At 32.9% G+C, this 24,682-nt stretch overlaps 1 protein-coding gene across 2 annotated transcripts in view; it reads left to right on the plus strand.

Moving 5' to 3' along the window:
• The window catches only part of nek7 (NIMA-related kinase 7), a 239,614-nt gene that overhangs the window by 210,765 nt on the left and 4,167 nt on the right, over positions 1–24,682 (plus strand). For both annotated transcript variants that reach the window (XM_028811046.2, XM_028811047.2), the window contains exon 9: positions 22,578–22,691. In XM_028811046.2, the coding sequence (XP_028666879.1) occupies positions 22,578–22,691 (114 nt within the window). The remainder of the gene's footprint in view (positions 1–22,577; positions 22,692–24,682) is intronic.

Below are 24,682 nucleotides of genomic sequence, written 5' to 3' on the forward strand. Positions count from 1 at the left end.
ATTCTTTTTTCCTTAAACGGTACCTAAACATAAATTTGATGTGAAGTGAGCTAACAGATGACAAACTAAGTTGGGGCCTCAAACTCCAACCTTCAATCAGTTTCTTAACTTGAAACCAATTCTCATTGCTAATTAAAATAGTTACTTAATTCCATGGTGCTCATTCTGCCATGGCAGACATTTCCAAAACTGTTCATTTTTTTTTTAAAGCACTGTCAAAATGTTTTGTGGACCTGAGCAGATCAACATTACTGAGGACTTCACCTTTCTTTATTTTCAGTTATTGTGTGATGGACGCAGGTTGTTGTTTATGTGCTGATTTATTTTGTGTCTTAGTATTGTTTGGTTGCTAATTAAGGCAAAGGTTAATTAGCAGCAAAATCTGGTCACTAATTAAGAAAAGGGTTAGAATGAAAACTTGCAGCCACAGTAGCTCTCCAGGACTGGAGTTGGAGACCCCTGCTCTAGAACAACTGACAAGATGGTTGTTTGTTCATTATGTAAAACACAAATGGTATTCTGAAGCAGCACTTGTTACATGCAATAAAACCTGAAGAGGAAACACTCTAACTATAGCTCACGAATAAGGGTTAAATAGTAACTTAAATAACCCACTTATACTCACTTAGACGTACAGTAAATTATTTTAGCAGTGTGAACCTGATTGACATGGAAAATTCATTCTATTGAAAATTTCTGGATCAAAACTTCCTATTTCTTTGAATAGGATTGATAAGTATATTTGGATAATCTGCTGTATGCACTTGTAACTTACCACCTTTATCTCTTGCAAGCACGGTGAATTAAAATTATATTTCAATACACAGGCTAACTATGGTAATACAATGAGTATGTGTTACCTTGTGTTCAGGTAGAGTTACATTTTCATCCTTTGCTAGATATTTATGCTAGGGCCAGCAACTTGTGACTGTCTGTCAATCTTGTGGATCCAAAAGAAAACTGCATATCAGCTATAAAATTCTTTATAAACATAGTATCTTTATTAAGTTGTTTTAGGTGTTTTCTCTTGTAATTAAATTTTAAATAAGTGACTTTCAATAAATGATTAGGCTGACTCAGAAAGGTGATTTTTTTTTAAAATATAGGGATGTAAGAAAGTTTGCTGAAGAGCAACAAACTTTGAAAGAAACACATATTCTAATGCAATTTAGTTTTTACCAACTGTACAGAATGCATGGTTCAATGAAACCCTGGTTCTCACATTTTGAAAATATAAAAGTAAACAGTTGCTGAAGTAAAATGGTTCTGGGCTCCTTTCAGTGTTCTGTCTTAAGTTGGCATAGAAGAGGCTAAAAAGTGTCTAGCTGCCTCCCTTACACTACAGATGAGTACACTGGAAGAGCAACATGTGCGGTCATACTGGCTGCCATCTATCAGATGCTCTGCAATGAAAACTTTTCTTCCGTTTCATTCCTTTCTCTCCTAAGTCTGAAGCAGAGGGTCATTTTTTTAGCTGAAAAACTGTTCTGAGTGAAGTCATTTGTGTGTTGTACAGGCTACTTACTAAGATGTGTAGTAGGTTGCTTTCCAAAAAGGAAACATTGCTGAAAAACGTTAAGAATTTAAAGACGAATTAACTGATTTAGACATTTATTGTCAGCCCTGCTCATGTCTGTTTTTATATTAAATATGTAATAAGAAATGGTGTTAACAGTAAGAAATCAAATATCGCAAACATCTCTTCAAAAATCAATGCATAGGAATTGCCGGAAGTAATTGGCTAAATAAAGAAATAAATATTTTAAATGTGATGTTGGCAACAACAAATACCAGGAATTTAAAAAAATGTTTACTGTGCAGACACTGCCCCTTCGGAACAAAGTGCAAAGCTATACTGCATGTACAGTGGGAAGTGCCAAAATTAACTATTAAAGAAAACTTTAATTTATATTATTGTTTAATACTAATGCTACAAAAGTATAGTACATTGGTTCCAGAAGACATGAGTTGCCATCTTATGCATTATGCATTCAGTTGGGTTAATTTATATGCAAATATCCATAGCTGAGCTAGCCATCTTAGATTTAGAAAAAACAAACTTTATGACAGTTATAAACAAGCATCTATGTATATCTGACTTTTTAAAGTACATATAATGAGACTTGGAGTAAAAATGGACACAATTTTTTTAAAAATGTATTTTATTCAAGCTAAGACAGAAATTACATTTGTTTTTGTGATTTCATGCAAAATCCCAAATATACCGTTCTCATGCATTATCTCCCCACTTCATTTAAAGAGCTAAAAAGCCATTCGTAAAACTTCATGTCTTTTTCTTTCAAATTTCATATATAAATTATTTCATAAACGTAAAATACATCAAGCAGTATTTTGTTTGCTTGAATTATTTGTACAAATTTAACTTTAGATTAACAAAGTAGTTGACAAATGGTTTGCAAAATCATTATTGCTAAATGTCTTTGCACAGATTTGTTAAAGATATTTTGATATATACATTTTGAGTTATATAATCGTAAAAATTACTGTGTTGTGTGTGTGTGCAACAGGTAGCATTTATTGCTTTTTTATCAAGAATCCTCATGCTCATTTGGGCTTCCTTTGGAGACACTGGTTTCTTCCCACAGTCTGAGAACATCATGTTAAATTGCTTACCCTTTATTCGTGTCAGTGTGTCTTTGTTTGCATATTTTGGACCTTGCATCTAGGTGATAAGAACTTTGCCTTACAGATATTTAAGCAAGATTTTTTATAAAGCAAAACAAATTACTGTTTGGTAGCCATTGCCTGATTATTTTAAACTATATGGTCTGTATGAGAAGAATGTTTCTTTTAATCATAGTAGGCCACATTTTTCAGAGAAAGTCATCTAAAGCTGCTGTATGAAGAAGATGGCAGTTCTAGCTTAATTCTTTCAATATATATGTAATTACAGTTATATTACAATTCTTTTAAAAAGATAGGCATTTTTATTTGATACACATAAACAGTCTCACCTTTACCTTTCCAAAAGAAAAATTAATTTAAGGTCAGTAGAGTAAAAATACTACATGCTGGTATTCACACATTACTTTGATCTGTTTTTTATGTTTTAAGGGTCCATACAAACCATCATCTTTTACTATTGGTCTTTAGGACAAGAATTGAGAAGTAAGTCACAAGACCCAAATAACACACAAATGCCTAGGGAAAGAGCAAATCTATTTTTTCCTTTCTACACTGAAAAAATGAAGGCATCAGAAAATATTAACTTTTTTCTGCTGTAATATTTTGATAAAACGCAACGTCAAGACAATTGCAGTAACTGAAATAAGTAGACAGTGTTTATATTAAATATATATAGACACATTTTATGATTGGATTGTTTACTTTGAGGAGTGAATCTTAGGCTTACTTTTAAGCAAGCAGCATTTTTAGAAACAGGGTTCATGTAAAATCCCAAATATACCGTTTTCACACATTGTCTCCCCTCTTCTTTTAAAGAGCTAAAAAGCTGTTCGTGAAAAAAAATTGTATTCATTATAAAGCACTGATAGCCAAATGTTTTATTCTGCTGTGGAGACTAGTTTGTAGGTTTGAATCACAAGAATGCTAAATTGGAGCCTAAGAGAGTCATGAGTATGTACCAACAGATATCTATATATATAAAATTCTTTTCGCGTTTGAAACAGAAATTACATATGACCACACGATATGGAAATTATGTATGAAATGGAAATTACAGATGACCACGCGATACGGAAATTGCGGATGACCACAGAACATATTATAATACAGGAAACTTCAGTTCGTTTGTGGACGCAATTTTCATACCGTCTTTACGAATTGTTATTATTTGTGTGAGAGTTATTTTACTGATATTGAAAAGAAGTAAACACAAACACTCCGATCTATCCCATAGAAGTGCACCCCGCATCTCCCTCTCCCATCCCTCTGGACTACAGCGCTGAGCTGTCCGCCACCAGGTGCGTTCTGACAGAGCAGTTTTATTTATTCGTCCATGTGACTGTCGCGGAAACTGCCACATTGTAACTTTTTTTTAGTTGGCAGTACTTGATAGTAGAAGAGATGAGGAAAACAGCTTTGCGTCTTTCTACTTTTTAACTGCAGTGAGCTGAAAACAATGTACGTGAGAACAAAGTGGACGCTGGGAGGCGCGGAATGTCGGGCTGCTCCACAGGGTCGAGAGCTTCGCAGTTTCGGGCAGCGTCCTCTCTTCTCGCACTGGGAGAGTGGAAATCTTTGCAAATGAGTGTAATCGGCGCCATCGAAGCAGGACTCTGTTTGTAAATTACCCTGCACTACTACTTACTGTCCCTTAAGGTGAGTTCAGGTCAATAAAACCCCGCAACATTCAAGGTTCCTTTTGTGATGAATTATTTTAAGAAGTAAATCACAGGCACGTAGTGCAAGGTTGTCAGGCAGAAATTAAGACGATCACATAGAAAATGTAATTTCTATACCACAGCAGTTGTGTAGCGCCTTTCACAAGGGATCTACTACCGAGAGATAATCCAAATACATTTTATTTGCTGTTAGTACTACTTACCTGTTGTGTTATAGCGCCTTTAAAATGTAGTTTACCCCAAACCACTCCAGTAGTACTCAATATATATTTACTTCTTAAATGTTAATGTTTTTCTGTTTAATAACTTAGACTACATTTTATTTTTTTCCCTTGCACTCAGTGAGCAAAGCCACTGGGTAATCAACTAGTATACAATATATTTTTTGAAGTGCTCATTATTGAGCAGAAATGGAGAAACTACAGACTCTCTAATAGATGTAAATGATAAAATCAGGTTATTTAAAGTCCCTTCTCTTCATCATGTGAAGCCTCCTTCTGCAGCATCTACTCAAAATCTAGGGTGTATCTGGTACCCACTTTGAGTTAGCAGATCCATCATAATTTAGGCTCCTCCTACATCCAGTCTTTCCTTACCACATCTTCCTATTGCCACATAACTTTCTACTGTCCCATTTGTGAGCTTCAGCTAAACTGCACACCCCTAATCCTTTTATTCCTGAACCCTACTAAATTAGCAGTAGAGATAAATTGATGAAATTAAAGCCATGTACATGTCAAGATAAATGTCTGCAAACAATTTCAGACTAATTGCTCAAAATTGGTTTGCAGTAAGCAGTCATGGAATAAAACTAGAATTTCCAGTATTTTTGGTGGGGAAAATTACAATGCACTGCTGAGAATAAATTCTTTCCAAAATAATGAACATTTTTAAATTCCACTTTCCATTATTTTTTTTGAGATTCCTAGTTTTTGTTTAGCTGTGGAAGTAAGTGTAGCCTCTTATTTTGCTTTACTTAAAAATGTAGTTCTTTATTATTTATTAACAGTACTGTAGTTTCCTCATATAAGAAGTCAACTCATTTTGCTGATTTTTTTGTAATTAACTATAAATAAAGTGTACTGCTAAATAAACAATTGTAATGAGAATGAAATATTTAAAGACCATTGCAATACTACATTTTATTTATTCAGCTGCTTTATTTGTAAAACACATGAAGACTTGCAGTGAATCCATTTGAATACAGCAAAATGGGTTGGAGCATTATCTGTTCTGGTCTCTAGGAGGGAAAAAAAAGCATAGCTGAGAACAGAAGAAATTGATTAATTACTGTGTGTAACATATTTGAGTAATCATAAGCAATTTTGTCTGAGCTTCTTATATGCTACATGTAGAAAATGGGAGTATGAAGCGTGTCTGGCTCCACGTGCTCTACATGACTTTGCATTTTTTGAAGGGACGGGATTTCAAGTGTTGCATTTATTTGAAAGCTGCAATTTCCACATGTATCTTTTAAGAATCGGTTCATGACTCACAAGTGCTTCATGCTTTGCAGACTCGCCCTAAGCAAAATAAAAACAATTGAACATTTAAACATTCACATACAGTATAAATGTATGTGTAGTATCCAGAATATTTTTTTTTAATAATAATACTTAGATATACATTTATGGCTAAAGTCATCTGAATCGACTTGATTCCTACATAAAAGGAGGTTTTGAAGTATTGTCTTTAAAAAAACACGAGGAATGATAAACTGAGAACAAGCCGTACAGCCCAGCTCCTCACTTCATTATCACCTAATGTTTTAGGATATAACTTGTCCCCAAGCAGCTGCTTTCAGCTGTATTACTTGCTTGCTTCCCTGTGCATAGTTATCATCACAATTTCTCAGTGTACTTTTTGAAGAGCCAATATTAAAGTTACAGTTGTTTTCCATTTTAAACTGTTAAAATACTTTTTAATCGCTGTTTAAATGAAATAAATTTGATTTCTTTAATCATTGCATGGTGTGACAGAAATGGTTTTTCAGAAAAAAAGAAAAAAAAAAGCATCCAGGTCAGTTTAGCAAAAAGATGCATTCATTATCCTAGATTTATGTAAGAAAATTGTGTTATGTTCTAATAAGCCCAGGCACAACTATTTAGCCTTAATTTTAAAGATATTTTGGTACACAGCTGAAGCAGATTATCTAACAAACAACGCAGCACCTACTGTCAAACATGGTGGTAACAGGATAATGTTATAAGACTGCTTCTGTTCAGCCAGGAAAAGGAGTCTGGTAGGGGGAAATGAATAACTCTAAATATCAAGATATGTTTGCTTAAAAAGTGATAACTTCTTTATTAAATTTGGCAGCCCTTTACATGTATTACTATTTACTATCCACTTCAGAAATGGTTGCAACTATGTCAACCATATTTTGTTCATTGCTTTCTATTATTGTTTCATTTGGGGCTGGGAGAAGAATCAGAGACAAAAAGAAATTGTCCAAAAATAATTGATAAGAATTGCATTAGAATATGCTTTAAAGCATATCAGTTCCAGTTGCATTGTGATACGTAACTTTATACAGTATGAAATAAATGGCAAATAAAAGAAAAGCATGTCATTTTGGCTTTGCGACAACAAACTACTTATCTTGAAAAAAAGAAGTGTTGTTATTCACATTTGTGACATGGACCAAAATTCTGTGCAAAGGTGAACTTTTTACAGTAATGTAATGAAGTAATAACTGTTTAAATTTACTTTTGAAGTACAGTGGACATTTTTGCCTATTTGGAAGAATTGAAAAACTGAAATCAAAGTTACTTTGTATGCTTGACAGATTAATTCTTGAATACATATTTAGAAATGTAATACTTCATAGTATTGTATTACAACATGCATTGTTAATTTGATTTAATTGCTTGTTCTGATTACTATACCTAAGCTTTTGATTTATAAGGTGTCAAAGGAGACTGAAGTGTTTTAATGCACCAGCCAGGTTAGGCTTTTGCATCCTCCCTGTTACTTCCAGGTTGGTCTCTAGCTTCCCAAAACCTGTCTGAAACTCGTTATATTTTAAAATTGATCATCTGGAGTATGTAATCGATAACTCTTTCCAAGATTAGTTATTTTATTGGTTCAACAGAATAGACTTAAAATTAAGTTTATCTATAACTAGCTTTGACTTTAATTCAGTGAATTGTATTTTCCTACTGAAATTTACTAAATGATGCAAGCCTTTCACATTTTTTTCTTTTGTTTGTATCTTTTCCATATTTTTATTTAAACCGTCAGTGATGTGATACTGTGTGATATAGAGTGGTTTTTAACAAATATTGAAGTGCTTACTTTAATACCTATTTGAAATAAACCACTCATATTACAGTAGTTTAGTATAATTTCATTATCAATAAAAGCAGCATATCAGTTTTTTTAGATTATAGTAATTTGTTGTCTGAAATAAGTATTTATGTATAATTTAAATTAACATTAGACTTGGCAGGTTTTCTATACTTTAGGCCATTTAGTGTAAATGCATGAAGTTTTAATGTAATTTTATAATATAGCATTACATGTGTTAAAATGCAGTATTTTTAATGACAGTCATACAAATCTTTTCTTAACATTTGTTCTGTGTCAAGTTAGGTTTTGTGTTGATTTGGTAGCCATTGCCTTCATTGTCCGATTATTTTAAACTATACAGTCTCTGTGTGAAGAATGTTTCTTTTAATCATAGTAGGCCACATTTTTCAGAGGTAGTCATCTAAAGCTGCTGTTTGAAGAAGATGGTAGTTCTATCATAATTCTTTCAATATATATTTAATTACAGTTATACTACAATTCTCTTAAAAAGATAGACATTTTTATTTGATAAATATATTATGAAAGTTAACATAAGGGATGGTAGATAAAATAATTATGACTATCTTAGAACTGTTTAAATTTTAGCACTTAGTTTATGCCCTCTGCGCACAGGGAAACAATATTAATTGGCATGATCCGAAAATGAAAAAGAATCAGTATTAATTAAGCTAATGGCATTTTTTTTCCTTTTACATGGGACCTTAACATGGGGAAGAGGGTTTTTACACATTTGCTTTAGTGTTCTGAGCAGTGGATGCCTCCTCACGAGGTTGTAGGTTGGTGGCATACGGAAAATAAGAGAGAGTGCCGCCACCAGCCCTGAAGACAGACAGCAGGTTCTTGTACCTTGAACAGCCCCAGAATACTAATCAGGAAAAGTCGGGCCCTGGAGGTCAGGGAGCAAGTCAATCATTTCAGCGATCGTCTCAGTGTGGAGGATCAAATTAGCCTGAAAAATTCAGCTGCTGGGAGGAGAGGGCGAGCAGCTGTCAGGGGCAGCAGCGAGATGCACTAATGAACCAGATGAATAGTGCAAAAACTTGAAAATAAAAACAGGACAGTTGACATTTTTCATCTGTCAAAGCAGGAGATCATGAAAATATTGTAGTCCTTGTTTAACCCTTTATTGGATTTCCTGATATTTTTGCTATACAACATTTTTACTGGTTTATAATTTTTTCAATAATTTATAAAAATAATGAAATGGTATTGTGTATCTATATGTGAACTGTGCATAAGCAAATAAATATTAGACATCCAACTTAGTGATTCATAAATAAAGTTTAATGTTGGAGTAAACACATTATAACACTTCTGTTATTTTAGCTGTAGGTATTATTATGTGGTGGTATATTCTGTTAGAAGCAGATTTTAAAGTATTTACACTCTCGTTCAAAATAATGCACCTGATTTCTAGGCACTTATAACTTTATGAAATTAATTTGTATTGAGCATTATTGTCATTTGAGATCATCTGTTAGAATGTTTATGAGGTCATGCAAGTTTTTTGTTATCTTTTTTTTATATATATTTATCATATGATGATTAAACATAAAGGCAACAAGGTACTGTAAAATCAGTCATTTTTGGTGCTGTGTATTTAACAGAATCATGATATACTGCAGACTAGTACAGTATCAAAGATTAACATTATTTTTATTACACATGAAAAATTAATCTGTTTTAGAGGTTTCCTTTTCTTTCCCATAACAGAAAATGGAGTTCAGTATTTTCATCATTTTCCTTTGGTGAGGTAAGAGTTAATGTTATTGCAGAGAGCAGTAGACAGATGAGAGCCATTTTCAGCTTGTCCTGTCCCTGTTGAAGCTCACCAAGTAGCACAGGATGGGCTAGCGTGTTTCACACAATCTCTGCCTGTCTGGGGAATGTACACATTGTCCTTTCAAAATCAGTCTTATTAGCACATGCAGAAAAGGGTGACTGACTCTGGAGCAGGGATCCTTATTGTGGTGTTCATGCTGTTGTGCTTGAGAGGTTTAGCAGCTCTTGGACAGGATTCTTAAAATGAAACTGCTTTTAGTCCCATAAAGAAAAGGAAAAAATATCTGAAAAGGGACAGATTTTCTAATTTTTTTTTCTTTTGTCATACACACTGTCTAAATACATTTGCCTATGTTCCCACTGAATATAAATTATAAAGTTAAATATTATATTATTAAAGTGTCCTTAACATGCATTGGTTTGTTACAACCTGAATCCATGACTACTTGAGTAATTATAATTTTTCAAATGCTATATGTATTAACAACAAAATATAACATTTCCAATTAAATCTATTTTTTCCTCACTAATTGTTTTTCTTTAAACACAAAGTTTTTTTATATGCTTAAAGTGGCACAACAGCTTAATGTTTATTAATTAGTAAAAATCACTTGTGAACTTTTTTAAATAAAGTGTCTTAATGCATCCATATAATTGTTAACCCATTTAAGAAAGCTGATAAATATGAATGAAACCAAATGTTAATGTTTAGAGGTACCTAATTAGTTAGGATTACAGAGTATTCTCTAAGTAAAATGATATACCATCATATATATTTGTTTTATTTATTTATTTATTTTTCAGAAAATTTTTACCAATGTTGATTGACATTTACAACTACTGGTGAATCTTTAAATATGTATGAATTTTTATTTTTAATAGTGTGTTATTTGTTGGAGAAAGGTTACAGTTTTCTATGTGCAGTCTAGCAGAACTTTGCTTCTAAGTATTTGTGTGTTTTTATTTACCTTGATCATGAAAAATTAGGCAGTTCATAGCTCACTATTGATAGACCTGCCTAGTGCTTTTAAGATATATTTAAATAAAAGTTGTGTTTGTGCTGCTTGGATGGATTACATCTATAAACATTCTCTATGAATGTGTCCTTTTTTGTATTATCAGCAAAAGAAACCACAGTTATGATAAGCAGGTTCAGCCAGATGCTAACTGCTAATTGGATGCCATATTCTATTATCCCCAAGAAGAGCTTTGTAAGCTGTAATTAAATGAATACCTTGTTTACACGAACTTCATCAACTTGACATTGAGAAGTTACATACATTTTAATGACAGTGATGTTCTTAGCATCTACTTCCACCTGTGCTCCATTTAGAATTATTTTGCAGTATGTTTCCATTCATGTATTGTAAAATATTGTGCAAGATATATTACTTACTTGATTCTATATTAATATTTAAAAAAATTTTGCCGATAATTACTAATAACATTTTTTTGCTTCCTCTGCCATACTCTTTACATTCTTTCAATAAACATATTCATCTTTCAGCCTTCCAGAAACAAGACCGACAGATGGTCTGTGCTTTTCAAATTACTTAAATATATTAAGTTGTGCAACCATTTTCATAATTCATTTTTGAGTGAACACTTCATTGAATGTCTCTGGGTATGAACTAATGTATGTTAAAAGCTTGTTCTTGTCATGTACCCATTGCTGTTTGCATAGATTACAGCTCTACTCAACTCTCACCTGGAAAAAAAGCTCCAAATATAGTACTAAATTAATGTTGTTTATTAAAATGAAAACACCCCATGTTATTTATTTCATTATTTACTAATAGTAAATCTAATCTATTCTATAGTAAAAGATGACAAATTACACCTTAGTTTTGCATGGCTCAACGAAAATTACTAAATTAGTCAGTCACATGCAGTACAAGTACCCTGTTCAGTCATAGTGATGCCATTGTGCCATAAAGTTATTTTATTGTATATTATATATGAATATATAAAATTTTAGAAGGATTGTAGTCTAACTACAATTAAACATTTTTCAAAGATGTTAATATTTAGATTTAAGCAGATTTAAACATTTATATTTAGCAGTTCTGTCCCACTTAACTCTTAACTCTTAGTTCTTTTAAATGAACACTTTAAGGTATGCTTCAAAGAATAAAACCCATTGTCATTGATGAAAAAATGTTTAAGACAATGCTAACATATGTATTATTATTTACATCCTTACTTAGAACAGAATGTGAATGACAGAACTGAGGGCTAAATGGCTAAAAACTTTTATCTACTGCAGGAGTATCTGAATAAAGTTAGGAAATTAATGATTTTTTTTTTGGTCACTGAATGTCATTAAAGTGATATTGTTAATCTAGAAATAATGCAATCAGAATAAGGACTAATTTGTGAAGTGTTTCTTTTCAGTCTTGTAATGCTTATTATTAATTTGCTTAGCTTTTAGAACAACAATGACTCCCTTATATTTTACAGATATTGATGTTTACCTTTGGGGAACGTTCACTAATATAGTGTATGTTTAGAAGACCAAAATTGCTCTTGTTTCCATAGTGCTGCATTAGAAATATTTTATTAATTCAGTGAGTCTTTTATTGTGCCTTTTATAGTGAGCTCCCTGACAAGATGAGTTATAAAATAGTAACAAGACAGTGCAGTCTTCAGCTCACCACGTTTATGTTAAACTGTTACTGTACATAAGCTATTTATAATGCTAAATAATCATTTTGGTTTTTAGTTAAAAGATTAAATGTTTTGTGAAATAAATAACTGTCAAAGTAAGTAATATTACAGAATAACGCTAACCTTCATCTGAATGTTCTTGGAGATGTTTTTTTTTAACAGCATCTTAATTTTTTGTACATATTAAAGAACATAGATAAATGATATGTTGTAATCCTTAGTGTCACAGGTTGCTTTTTAAAAGCAACAATAAGTATTTTCTCTAATAGTGTAACACAGATAGTCTTTGTACTCTTGTATAAAATATATAAAACTTGTACCATCAGGTATTAAATTGGAAAGAGAATAAATAAATGAGTATGCAACATTTATAACACAATTTAACTGCCACTTCTGTCTTTCTTCTTCAATTATTAATTAAATGCTTTTTCTACATGTGAAATCATTACTTTGGAGATATTGTCACTATTGAAGCATTAAAAATTATTTTTTATGTTCATTAAAGTGTGTTGTCTTTTTCTGTATTCTGAAATGTGTAGTAGAATTGTCATGACAAGGACAAAGACGTAAACAGCTACATAAGAATTAAACCGAGTTTAGTGTAAAACTCCCAGTATTACCTTTATAAAGCAAAACAAACAAAAATTATACACACTCATTATTTGCTGCAATATTTGTTTTTATGTTATAATTAGGCCAGGAGTATATAACTTTGTTCTCTAGTAGTATGAAATGCTTTGTTTTGGCTTTCATTGTTTTTGCATCTTTCTTTTTTTTGTTATACTGAACAAATACATTTTTGCACTGAATAAATGAGCAAGATTTTATTTTTTATTTGTTAGAATAATTCCCAGTTTGAAAGCAAGGTTAATTTTTAGGTACTTTGTAGCTGTGTATTCAGTTGAAACTGTGTAATGCAGTCTTAGAAGATTCCATTAATTATGTATCTCTTTGTAACATTTAACTTTTGTAAATTAATAGAAAGGTGGCATAAGTTTTATAAATTTATTGAAAACTTCATTTGTTTTTTAATCCTTAGCAAATAAAGACAGCATGACCTATCACCTTATAGAAAAGTTCATGAAGCACACTGTAGTGACTATAAGTATTTGTTTCAACCAATTTCTTAGTTGTATGTCAGTTCTTGATATTATTGGAACATGTAATTTGACAAGGTTGCTAATTCCAGCATCATTTTTTTAATTGAATATAGTTTTTCTGGAGTAAATTACAACCCCTCTTCTTAACATTTTTTCATTCATTTTGCCGTAGTGGCTGTACAGTAAAATCATATGCTGCTAGTTTACTGTTCAACTTTGACTAGTTGGTGACTCTGAACAATTAATTTAACTGGTTTATCATCCAACTGTAATAAATATATGTAAAGCTTTCTGCTATGGATGGGTAATTTTAAAGCATAAGATTGGTGTTCACTATAAAAATTCACAACAATTTTCTATCTGAGTATTTAATTCAGACAACCACTTTCATGATTAACACACTAATTCAAATGTTTTAACAATTTTAATTTAACATTTCCTTCAAGAGTGGACATTGCAATTTTTAAAATGTGTAGAAAATGGGGGTGGGGGGAATACAGTTAAGGGCTTAAAATCTTACCCAGTAAAACTAAGCAAAAATATGAAAACTAATTTGCATCCACTGCACCAAAATGTTTGACTGAAATAGTCATCTTTCTGAGTAACAGTAAAATAATGGACTGGGGAAAATGAATCCTAAATTTGTATAAATAGTTGCTAGTGGGAAAAGTTTATAATCAGAAGTACAGAATACAAGGAAATTAATACAAGTTTATTCACTAGAAACACTTAGACCCAGCCTATTGAAATTGCAGCCCAAAAGTAACCTCTAAGTGACCCAGCCAGTGGTCCCAGCAGAAACGCAGAGGAAAACTGAGGAAAAACACTTTTTGCAAGTCTTCAGAAATTTCTACATAAATTACTACAGTAGTAGAGACCATGAATGCAACACTCTTTGTAGCCTAACAACATTCAATCCACACAGGTAGTGCAGTGGTAGCACTGCTGTCTCACAGTAAGGAGTTTATCAGTTCACATCCTGGGTCCTCCCAGTGTGGAGGCACTTTGAGTAGTGAGAAAAGTGTTATATAAATGTGTCAAGAAGTGGTGGTAGTAGTCTTTAATACTGTGACAACATGTTGAATAAGACGCACATTAGTCACTTCACTGGTGGAATCTTCAAAAATGCCAACTGGCTTTTTATTTGGCGTGCCACAATATAAACAGTGCCCTACCGCTCCTTGTCTAGTAGCTTTCTGCTTTTCTGCTTCTTTCTAATCTTTTACCATTAGCTTCCCTCTCACCCTGATCCTATCATTCAGCTTTGTCTAGGGACATGCCCTGAGCCCTCACAATGTGCTTTCCCCCAAGACTCCACAACTCACAGCCCATGTAGTAGCGAGAGACGCATCACAATATCAACATAATATGGGAAATGTAACAAAACCATGTCTAATCACCCCATGTGGTGATTTAAAATGAACCTATGTTCCCTAAGTATGCAGTAGAGTAGACATATTCATGTGAGTTGGTTACTGTTACCACATGTTATAAGTTTGTGCACTAGTAGATTTGACACCATCGATAGTTCTTTTTTTTTATTTTATTAAATGCACTTTGTGATGTGCCTGGGTTATATATGACCAAAATGTTTATTTTTCTATTTCAAAAGTGAAAAAAAGTATTGCTTCTACCTCGGATTATGATCAGTTTTTTTTTTATGCACTTTTTAATGTGCCCATTTCAGATGTGACCAAATTTAAAAGGGAACCCATGCATAAACATGTGTTTTTCAATACATTTATTTGTGTTGGTTTAAAATTGGTCATTACCTTTTGCTTACCAACCACTTAAAATATCTGGCCCAGCTAAATTTCTTGGTTTGAAAATCTGGCCTAATGGAATTTGTAATTGAATAGCCCTGCCTTAGACTAAACAAGTATGTATTCTGTACATGTGTCTGGGTTCCACATGGAGTGCAAAGGCTGGCTTTAAGGTTTCAGCATTGATATGTTGTTTTTGATGTCCCTTATTAACTGATCAGTGTCCCATTAAGGAAGTTTCTTTTTCTTCTTTCACCTGTTGCTGCGCCTTTATACTTTGACTCCTGTTAACCTCATTTAGAATAAATTGACTTTATGTTTCTGCATTATTGTTTTCAAAATAAAAAAAGGAATATGGCAAGAGTTTTTTAATGCCAGCAAGTTCATTTTTGAAAGAAGTATTTTTTTTCAGCCCCATCTTTTTCAACAGCTAAAGCCAAGCTAATTTAATCCAGTGCTGCAGGTATTTTTTATACATGGGCTACTGAAGCCTAGTTATGTACAATTTCTTTAGAGTAATGAAATAATTTATTCCTAAAGCTTAGCAAATAGTTATGCAGTGACTAAATGTGCAACTATATGCTTTTTTAAATCTATACTTCATTTTTTCAATCATTCTTTTTGAATTATGTACTACTACTTAAGTATTGATCAAGTATTAGTGTTATTAAATTCATAATTGAAAGCATTATGTTTCATTAGTAAATACTAACATACATTAACTTTTTTCTTGATTTCAACAATTAAACTTTAAGTGATCATTTCCATATACATTTCCTTTTTGATTCTTTAGTCACCACTTTCCCTTACCGTTGCATGCAAATATTGTTTGCTTAAGCTTTGTAATATTTATAAGTTTCATATTAGGTGTTTTTAGGACTGAAGTAACCTTTTTAGATGTGTGGATATAGCCTATTCTGTGTAGCTTTTTTTATATGCAGTATCTTACAAAAAATACTAATTCCTGTGACAGTTTTATAATTTTGCTGAATAATAAACCTTAACAGTGGAATTTTTATGTCTGTGATATTTTTATTTCAAAGTACTAAAACTCAAAATTACTTTTATGTCATAATGTTTTATTCCACATAATATTCTGCAGTGCCACACTTTGCAGTAAAGAGCCGCTTGTAAGTGTTTTGAAGTATACATTTGAATACCATTCTGGTTTGATTTTAGCTTATTCTGATCAGTTGTACTCTGCATTGTCTAACTTATTCGGGTGATGCTTGGGAACTAGTATTTTCACATAGTGCCCCAAGTTCTCAGTAAGGCATGGATCATTTTGTCAGGGTAATATAAGACATTAACCTTTTTGTCCTTAAGCCACCGCTCCAAGGTCACTTTGGCCTTGTGTGTGGGAACACTGTCCTGCTGAAAGATGAACTTTGCACAAGCTTCATTTTTGAGCAGATTGAAACAGGTTCTCTTGCAGCATTCACTTATATTTTATTTAACATCCCGTTTTACCACAAAGTTTGACAGTTAACTTTATTTTGTTATTAATTTTATTACAGAATAAGTTGATGTGCAGCATGGTTATTAATTACATTTGTGGTATTCACAGGTGCATATTTTATTGGGCTATTGATTTGTGTGTGCTTAAGTTTACATTTGCTTTAACAATTTGCACATACAATATCACTTTATGGAAATGTTGATATGGTAAGCTGCACATTTTCATTGTTAATTTGTGTTCATTACATAGTTGCACCAATTGTTTGCAAACATTGGTGGACTATTCAGTTGAAGAATGTATTTCTTCATTAGCAAATGCTTGAATTCCATTTACCTCATTTATGCTGCTTCAATATTTGGCAAGTACATTAAAATATGTAAATTGTAGGTTCTTATTTTATTAAGAGACAAACTGTACTTTTGCTTTTTATTGTTTCCTGTGTAGTTTTAAGAAGATGGGAAAACAGTTTCAGGGTCTCAAAACTGAAAAGCTCAAAAGTAGAAATTTTTGTAATGTGGCACAAACTGTGACACATAAGAATTACAGCTAACTCAGTCTCCATGATGTTTCTAAATCTATATTATAGAGAGATCCAGTATAACAAGCAGTTAGTGTACATAATCTTATAATCTTATTAACCTACAAACCACTGACTCTTTTATTCAAAACAATTTATAAATTACAAGTACATAAAATATTTTTATATATTTAGCTGATTGAGATTAAGCAATCCAAGCTGTGTTTAGCTTGTCTGTTCCATAAAATGTTCCTTTAAAGGACTTTGATTGCTTTGTGTACAATATAAAAAAGAAATGCAAAAAATATATTGTGTAGCTTTTGAGATGTATTACAGCAGCTATTTATTTTTGTAATTTGTTTACTTTATTGTATTTTTTGTTGTTGCTGTATTGCATAGAAAACTCAAATTAGTTTATATGTATTGTCAAAGTCCAGAGTGAGCAAGATACTAGCAGTGTTTGCAGCAAACTGTGATTGTTAATGGCTGAAGCTAAACATTTAGCACTAATAAGGTTAGACATCTGTGCAATATTTAAAAAACTGTCTTAAAACAACTGCAAAGTTTTCTATTCAAATTACTGGTTAGAAGTAACTGATTCGCACAACTGTTAGCTTTACTGTATTGATGGATTTGTTACTTGGATGTCTACAGAAAATTAAATATCACTATGTCTTGAATAATCCAAAAATAATCTTTTTATTTGGTTGAGTTAAATGCTGTTGTATGGCATGCAGTACAGATTATGGCATCCCTTTCTTTGCTGATTCCTACCTTGTTCCCGAACCTGCCATTGTAGGCTTTGGTTCTCTGTGATCCAACTGAATTTCACTTCTCTGAGTGAAAAATAAAGGCTAACTGCAATGGATGAAGTAAAAAAAATATTTGAAAAACCTAGCTTGATGTGATGTTTCTTGTATCCTCCCAATTCACTCTGATGAGAAGACAAGGATATGGAAAAAAAAACAAGTCCATGAGGTACAAACTATATAGGCAAATGGTTGCAGTGTAATGAGTGGGGAGTGCTTTTGTGGTCCTGGGCCCATTGATGTAACTAAATGAACATTTGAATTCCTTTGGTTACATGAGTATTGGTATTAAGAAGATACATCCTTCCATGACAGCTATAATGGCACCAGCAAAATCGCCTCTCCTTCAGCATAGCATGTCATACTTTGTCGATAGGAAAGCACTTACAGTAGATAATTATTATTTCATATTTGACAGATGTGGCTTATAAGATCCAGATATAACTCCACATTGGTTAAAGTCCAATGCTGTAGTACCTATGCCACACTGTTTTCCTAGTTCTAGGAATGGCACTGCAAATTCAGCTTAATGTATTGGCTTTTATATTTACAATATTTGGGTGCATTTTCATTATCTATGGGATGAAATGGAACTGACTTCTGTGAGCAAACATCCATTCACTGTTAATGTTGCTTTATCCATTTTTTAAGACAATCGGCCCTCAAAACAAGGCAGGAACCAACACTGAATGTATTGGCATTTAGCACACATACCTTTTTCCACTTGCAAGGAAATTCCATGCAGAAAAGACTGGAATATGACCCCAGTCTCTTAGACCATCACTGCTTTGCTGTACATCTCGGAGAGAATGGAGTCACATTAGAGTGAACATGGGTTCCGTAGCTGATTCTTGCACGCTTTGCCCATTAATGAGTCTATGCAGCAACAGATTTAGTTTGTTCTTAGAAGAAATGTAGGAGCAAAATACCTGTTTAGTATGTGTTCTTAACAAAGTGCCAACTTGTTGTATTAATGTGAGTATAGGTTGCTTTTGTAGACTACAAAGCACATTTCTTTTTATGCTGGTTTTGTAGAAGTGATACTTTCAAAGCATTATCACTTTTTCAATGTCAGTTTTTATTAATGCAAGTAATACAATAGTATATTTGTTGGCATTAAAGTGTAATACATAAGTAACTGTTAATAAAACTTAATAGTTTGTTTTAGTTCTAATAATAGGGCTTTTCAATAGTCTAGCCTCTATTAGCTACATAGATACCCACATAAAATTGTTTAGTTATTCTACCAGCAACTCAAATATGTGATTATTTAAGTGGTGACACCTTAAAGCATTTATGTTTATACACACAGCTGTGTTCTCTCCTAGAATCCTAGCTGAACACCAGACTATATTAACAAACCTGTAATAAATGTCTTTTTATTTTTAAGAGTGGCAATGAATTCAGCCAGAAACCCTTGAGCTGGGTTACTTCTGTTGTTCAGACTCCCACCCACCTCACCCCCATTTCAGGATTAAGAGAAGGTTTGGAGGATTAAGAGAAGGTTTGGAGGGTAACCTTGTCCGTGTAAATATGGTGTCAGGTGGAGAAAACTCCTGCTATTTTATATTGCTGGAGATTGTCCATTCATAACAGCACATTCAGTGAAAAGAAAGTAACTATAGTGAGGGTCACAAAGGCACCCGTTCACTGTTAGCTAATGTTGTATTGGACACTTATAATAAGCATAATTACTCCAAATGGCCTATAGTGTGCACTAGTGATGGTGATTTTTTTTTTTTCAGTACAACTATGGATGCAGGTCTAAGTTGGCTCTTCAGTGCTGCTATGGTAGTGTTATTGTGAGATTGGTGCACAAATTGAAGAACATAGTACATTTCCAGCCCCTAGTGTGGATAGTTTGACATTTATTATGTTTTGTCAGGATTTGGAATCAAATCTTGTAAGGTCTTTTTCACTCATTTTTGTGAATTAGCTGCTCTTCCCAACCCCCAGTCACCAAAATAATTATAACCTTTAAATTAGTCTTATCAGGAATTTTGCCTCATACCATTAATAAAAGAAAATTCAATTTATTTTTACTGTATTGTTACCCTGCCTTAGAAAAAATATGGAACTTGAGTTTATGTGGCTTTCTGAAAACATTACGTAGCAAGTGGTTATATAGTATTTTTATTGTGTTCTTTGACATACAAAAGAGGAGTTTGTCTCTTGTTTTCTGCTTTTTACATTTCATTAAATGTTTTCGTTTTTGGATATTTTTTTTGGAATGCAAGTTATGTTTTCATGTTTTGTTATACAGTGCATCTGTAGAATCTTTGATTTTCGTCAAAGCTTTAAAAATTGAACAAGATGTGGTTGATAGGCTTACAGCACTAGAATGAAGGCTTGGTGTGCCATTACAGCTGTAAAGTGTTTTAGCAACAATTTTTATATGTTTTTAAAGAAAAAAGTGAATCAACCAAATGAACCAAAGAAGTAAAGTCCCAATAGAGTAGTATCTATGCAGATATCTGTTCCAGGTACAAAGAGCTGAACAAGACCTTTTTTTAACATAAAAAGAACTTTATTTCCTTCCTTTGCTCAATTCCCAACTCAGCACCACTTACAATGACTTTTTTGCTGAAAGGATGCTAACATTGAAATCATGCTTTACAGAATACTAGACATTGAAGCAGCTGAATTTGTCGTACCCAGTGTCGGACCTTGTGAAATGAGGTGATATTCATGCCACTCTTGAAAGTTGGAAAATGTCTGTTTTACATTTAATTCAAAGAGTATTCAGACCCCTATACTTTCACCATACTTTATTGTGTTGTCAATTTAATTTTAACATTTAATTCAAAGAGTATTCAGACCCCTTTACTTTCACCATACTTTGTGTTGTCAATTTAATTTTAAATGGACAAATTTGCCATGTTTGCTCATCAATCTGCACTTAGTAACTCATAATGACAAAGAGAAAACATGTTAAGAAAAGTTTGCAATTTATTACAAATCAAAGACTGAAATCTCTCATTCATAATAGTATTCAGACCATTAATTCAGTACTTTGTAGAAGCCCTTTTAGCAACTGTTACAGCTTAAGATCATCTTGGGCAAGTTTCTACAAGCTTTGTACACCTGGATTTGGGTAGATCATCTCAAGATTCCTTAGATTGCACTCTGGAGCAGGTTTTCTTCAAAATTCTATTTGTATTTGGCTACATTCATCCTACAAACTCAATTCTGAACAGTCTCCCTGTCCCTGTCACTGAGAAATTATCCCTACGAAATTATGCTCCTATCACCATGCTTCCCCATAGAGAGATGGTATTAGGCAGGTAATGAGCAGTGTCTGGTCTTCATTTTAGTCTCCTCACACCAGAGAATCTTTTTCCTCTGGCTCTCAGAGTCCTTTAAATTTCTTTTGGAAAACTCCAGACAGGAGTTAGCCACTCTATCATAAATATCTGATCAGCGTCATTTTAACATGTTCTTCCATCTAAGCAGAGGACTTCTCAAGAAGTTATCATTGTGTTCTTGGCCACCTCCTTGACCAAGGCCGTTAGTGCCTGGTTTAGCTGGTGGTTCCAAACCTTTTCTGTTTCACAAAAAGTAAAGCCATGGATATTATACACTTGCTCTGATCTGTGCCTCACCACAGTTTGAACACAGATATCTACAGAGAGTTCCTTAGATTTCATGATTTTGTTTTTGTCCTGACATGCAGTGTGAATTGTGGGACCCTATAGGCACAGGTGCATGCTTTTCTAAACAATGTCCAATCGGTTAAATTTGCCGCATAAGTCAACTCCAGTCAAGTCCTTCAGACATCTCACAGATAATTAATGCCTACACTATGCATTTGTCCAAAATATGGAGTGCTGCAGCAAAGATTCTGAATACTTAGATACAGGAGAGATAGATTTCTGTTTTTGAGTTTTAATAAATTTGCCAACCTTCCTGAAAACATGTTTTAACTTTATCACTCTGGTTTACAGAGTGTAGATTGATAGGCAAAGATATTGGTTTATTGTATCCAACTTTGTTAAAAGTGTTTTTGCTTGACGTTGATACTTAAAACATGTTTTTTTTTCTAATCTAATTGAATTATAAGAATACAGTTAGAGAAAGTGTTTTATATTGTTTGACTACCTTGTGCAAGTGAATCACTTCTTCAAGTGTTCCTTATGTGAGATCTGACTTATCACCTGAACATAATCTTTTTTAATCCTTTAGCTACACTGAAGTTGTATCTTTAGCTGAGGTTTCCTCATAATAGGTTTGAAGTTAAGCTTTACGGGTTACTGGCTGACTTTTTTGTACCAAAGGTCTGTACTTTGTTGTTGCTGCTTTTCTCTTGTTGGTGAGATATGAATTCTTTTGAGATCTGTTCTTCATTTAGCTCTCCACTTTATCATAGTAACCCTTGGCTCTGACATGCAGAGTTGTCCCTTTAGTATTCTATAAATTTTAGCCTTAATAAAAACTCGAACTGCCTTTGTTTGAGTATTTTATATTAAGTCAGTAGACTATATTTTTATGCACAATAAGCATAAGGAACATTATATTTCACTGATTATGTGTCTGTCTTCCACTTACAATTTAATGGCCACACAGGACATATGTTAGTTTTGGTCTTAATCTCTTTTTGCTTTAGCTGAACATAAATGTCTTTCTGTGTCTGGACCTTTTAAAGTAACCGGGAAACATTTAATTTCTGAATATACTTATTATTCATTTGATTTATTAATAGTGCTTCAAGCTCTCAATAAATGATCAGGAAAAATGTTAACAGATAGCAAGTAACATAGTGTTTAAAACCTAAAACTAATAATTGCTTAAGCTAATTAATGTTACAGTCTAGTTTATTAGAAATAATTTTTCTCTAAATTCTCAGATGGCTGCCCTACAAAGTCCATTCTATGGTGATAAAATGAACCTCTTTTCTTTGTGCAAGAAAATTGAGCAGTGTGACTACCCTCCTCTTCCATCTGATCATTATTCAGATGAGGTAAGAAATATGAGTTCCAAGTTGCTTCTTTTTTCTCTCAGCAGAGGCAAATAAGTTTAGTTTGTTAATATTGTATGCTTGTTAGTGTTTTATTGGTATGCATTTAATATTCTCCAGTATTTAATATTTCATGTTTATAAATATTATGAGTATGTACTTTTTGCAGCCAGTGTTTGTCTATTTGAATTTACTTTTTCCTGCTTTTATGTGTTGTGTTTGATAAAGAAATGTCACATGATACAGGATTTTCTAATGATTCAGTGACTGACTTACTGCATGACCTTCAGTATACTGCTGAACTTACCCGCATTTTATTATCTAAATTGAATGTGACAAAGAAGGTCATTATATATGTGGCTAAGAACTAATTTATAATCCTTCTTACTGTTAAAGAAAAAAATCTCTAATGATGTTAATCCATACCACCAATATTTTATAAATGAAAATAGTTTTAAATTAAAACAAGTTTTTTTTTTCTTTTCATAGTCACTGGTTAGTTAGAAATAGAAAAACAAGCTTATATTTAAAAATCATTCACTCATTTTATGTCCACTCTTTCGTGTACAATACTGTAGTAACAAACTGATTTGCTAATACCAGTATTAACTAACCTCATCACTGATTTCCAGGAGGAGTTTGGTTGTGTTCTCAGACAAACTTGAGATATGTAATTAGTCTAAAGTATCTTGATTAATAACCCAGTAGGTTACGTTTTATGCCCTTTCTATAGTAGTTACCCAAGGAGCATCTTTATTAGTTATGCAAGCCACCCTGATGGGTCCTTCTAGTGAGGAAGAATCGTATGGCTGGTTTTGAGGTCCTTTCAGATTGCGTAATCTGAGGCCCTACTCAGTGAGCTGATTTGATGTTTTTTTACCAGCAAACTTTTTTTTAACTGCCATCCCACCAAACTGTAGGTCAGTATGTAAGATTGCCTTTTCAGCAACACATAGAGAAAACACCTAAGTAAATATACATCAGGGCTTGAATTTCAGTATGGAACTCTAGCACTTGTGCATTTTATTTAAAAATCCTACTTGGATTACTTTAATAAAGTTGGGAAATCAAAATAATTCATAAATAAGAGACTGCTGTTATTTTTAATTTTATTCTATTATACTATAAGAGTTAAAAAGTACAAACGTGTTTAGAGAGCACAATAACGTGACCACTCAGCTGTCAGTTTCAAATTTTTTTTAACTTAGTGTCCCAAAGTTTGATGGGGGGATTAGTAATGATAGACCTCTGGGTTGCTGACTTATTAAAACATTCTACAAAACCCAGTATAGAAATTCATTTTTCTCCTCTTAATAAAATGGGTATAACTACTGTTTCTCCTCCAAATATCCCTTCATTTTTTGTAGGGTATACTTCTTCATACAGGGACAGTTTAAAGCCACCACTTAATCTGCATTACTTTGTAATATGGGAGGGAAAGCCGTAAATATGAGGGGGAATAGTGCCTAAGCACCACATTGGCAGTGGTAGCTACAGAATCAACAAATGTTTCAAATCAAGTGGCTAGTCTACAATGGCACTTGAAGGAAGTTGTTCTGTGTGTTCATTCCAAATTAAAGTTTATAAAACATTGATTGAATCAATATAATGTATCAAACCAAGGACATAGTATCCTCCTTGCTGCTTCTCAGTATATATTTCAACCATTAGACAAAATCTCTGTTTCAGTACCCCATGCACAAGTTTAACTGGAAGGATAAGAAATGTGTGGTTGGTTGACTACAGCAACACGCAATCTTGCGCATTCTTTTAGAAACCTGTCATTTTCTAAATACTTTTTACATTTACCATATATAGTTAAAGATGTTTCTTAACTAAGAGAGACATTTTTTCTGGCCAGATCTCCTCCACACTTAGTCTTGCCACTCTGTCTACCACATCATCTTTTACATCTTTGTCCGCTGGTACCTCTCAGTTAAAACTAGATACCCTTTTGCTAACATTGCTCAAAACTTTTCCTTTCTTAATTTGAA

The sequence above is a fragment of the Erpetoichthys calabaricus genome, chromosome 10, assembly GCF_900747795.2.
Source record: "Erpetoichthys calabaricus chromosome 10, fErpCal1.3, whole genome shotgun sequence".
In the NCBI taxonomy this organism is placed as follows: Eukaryota; Metazoa; Chordata; class Cladistia; order Polypteriformes; family Polypteridae; genus Erpetoichthys; species Erpetoichthys calabaricus.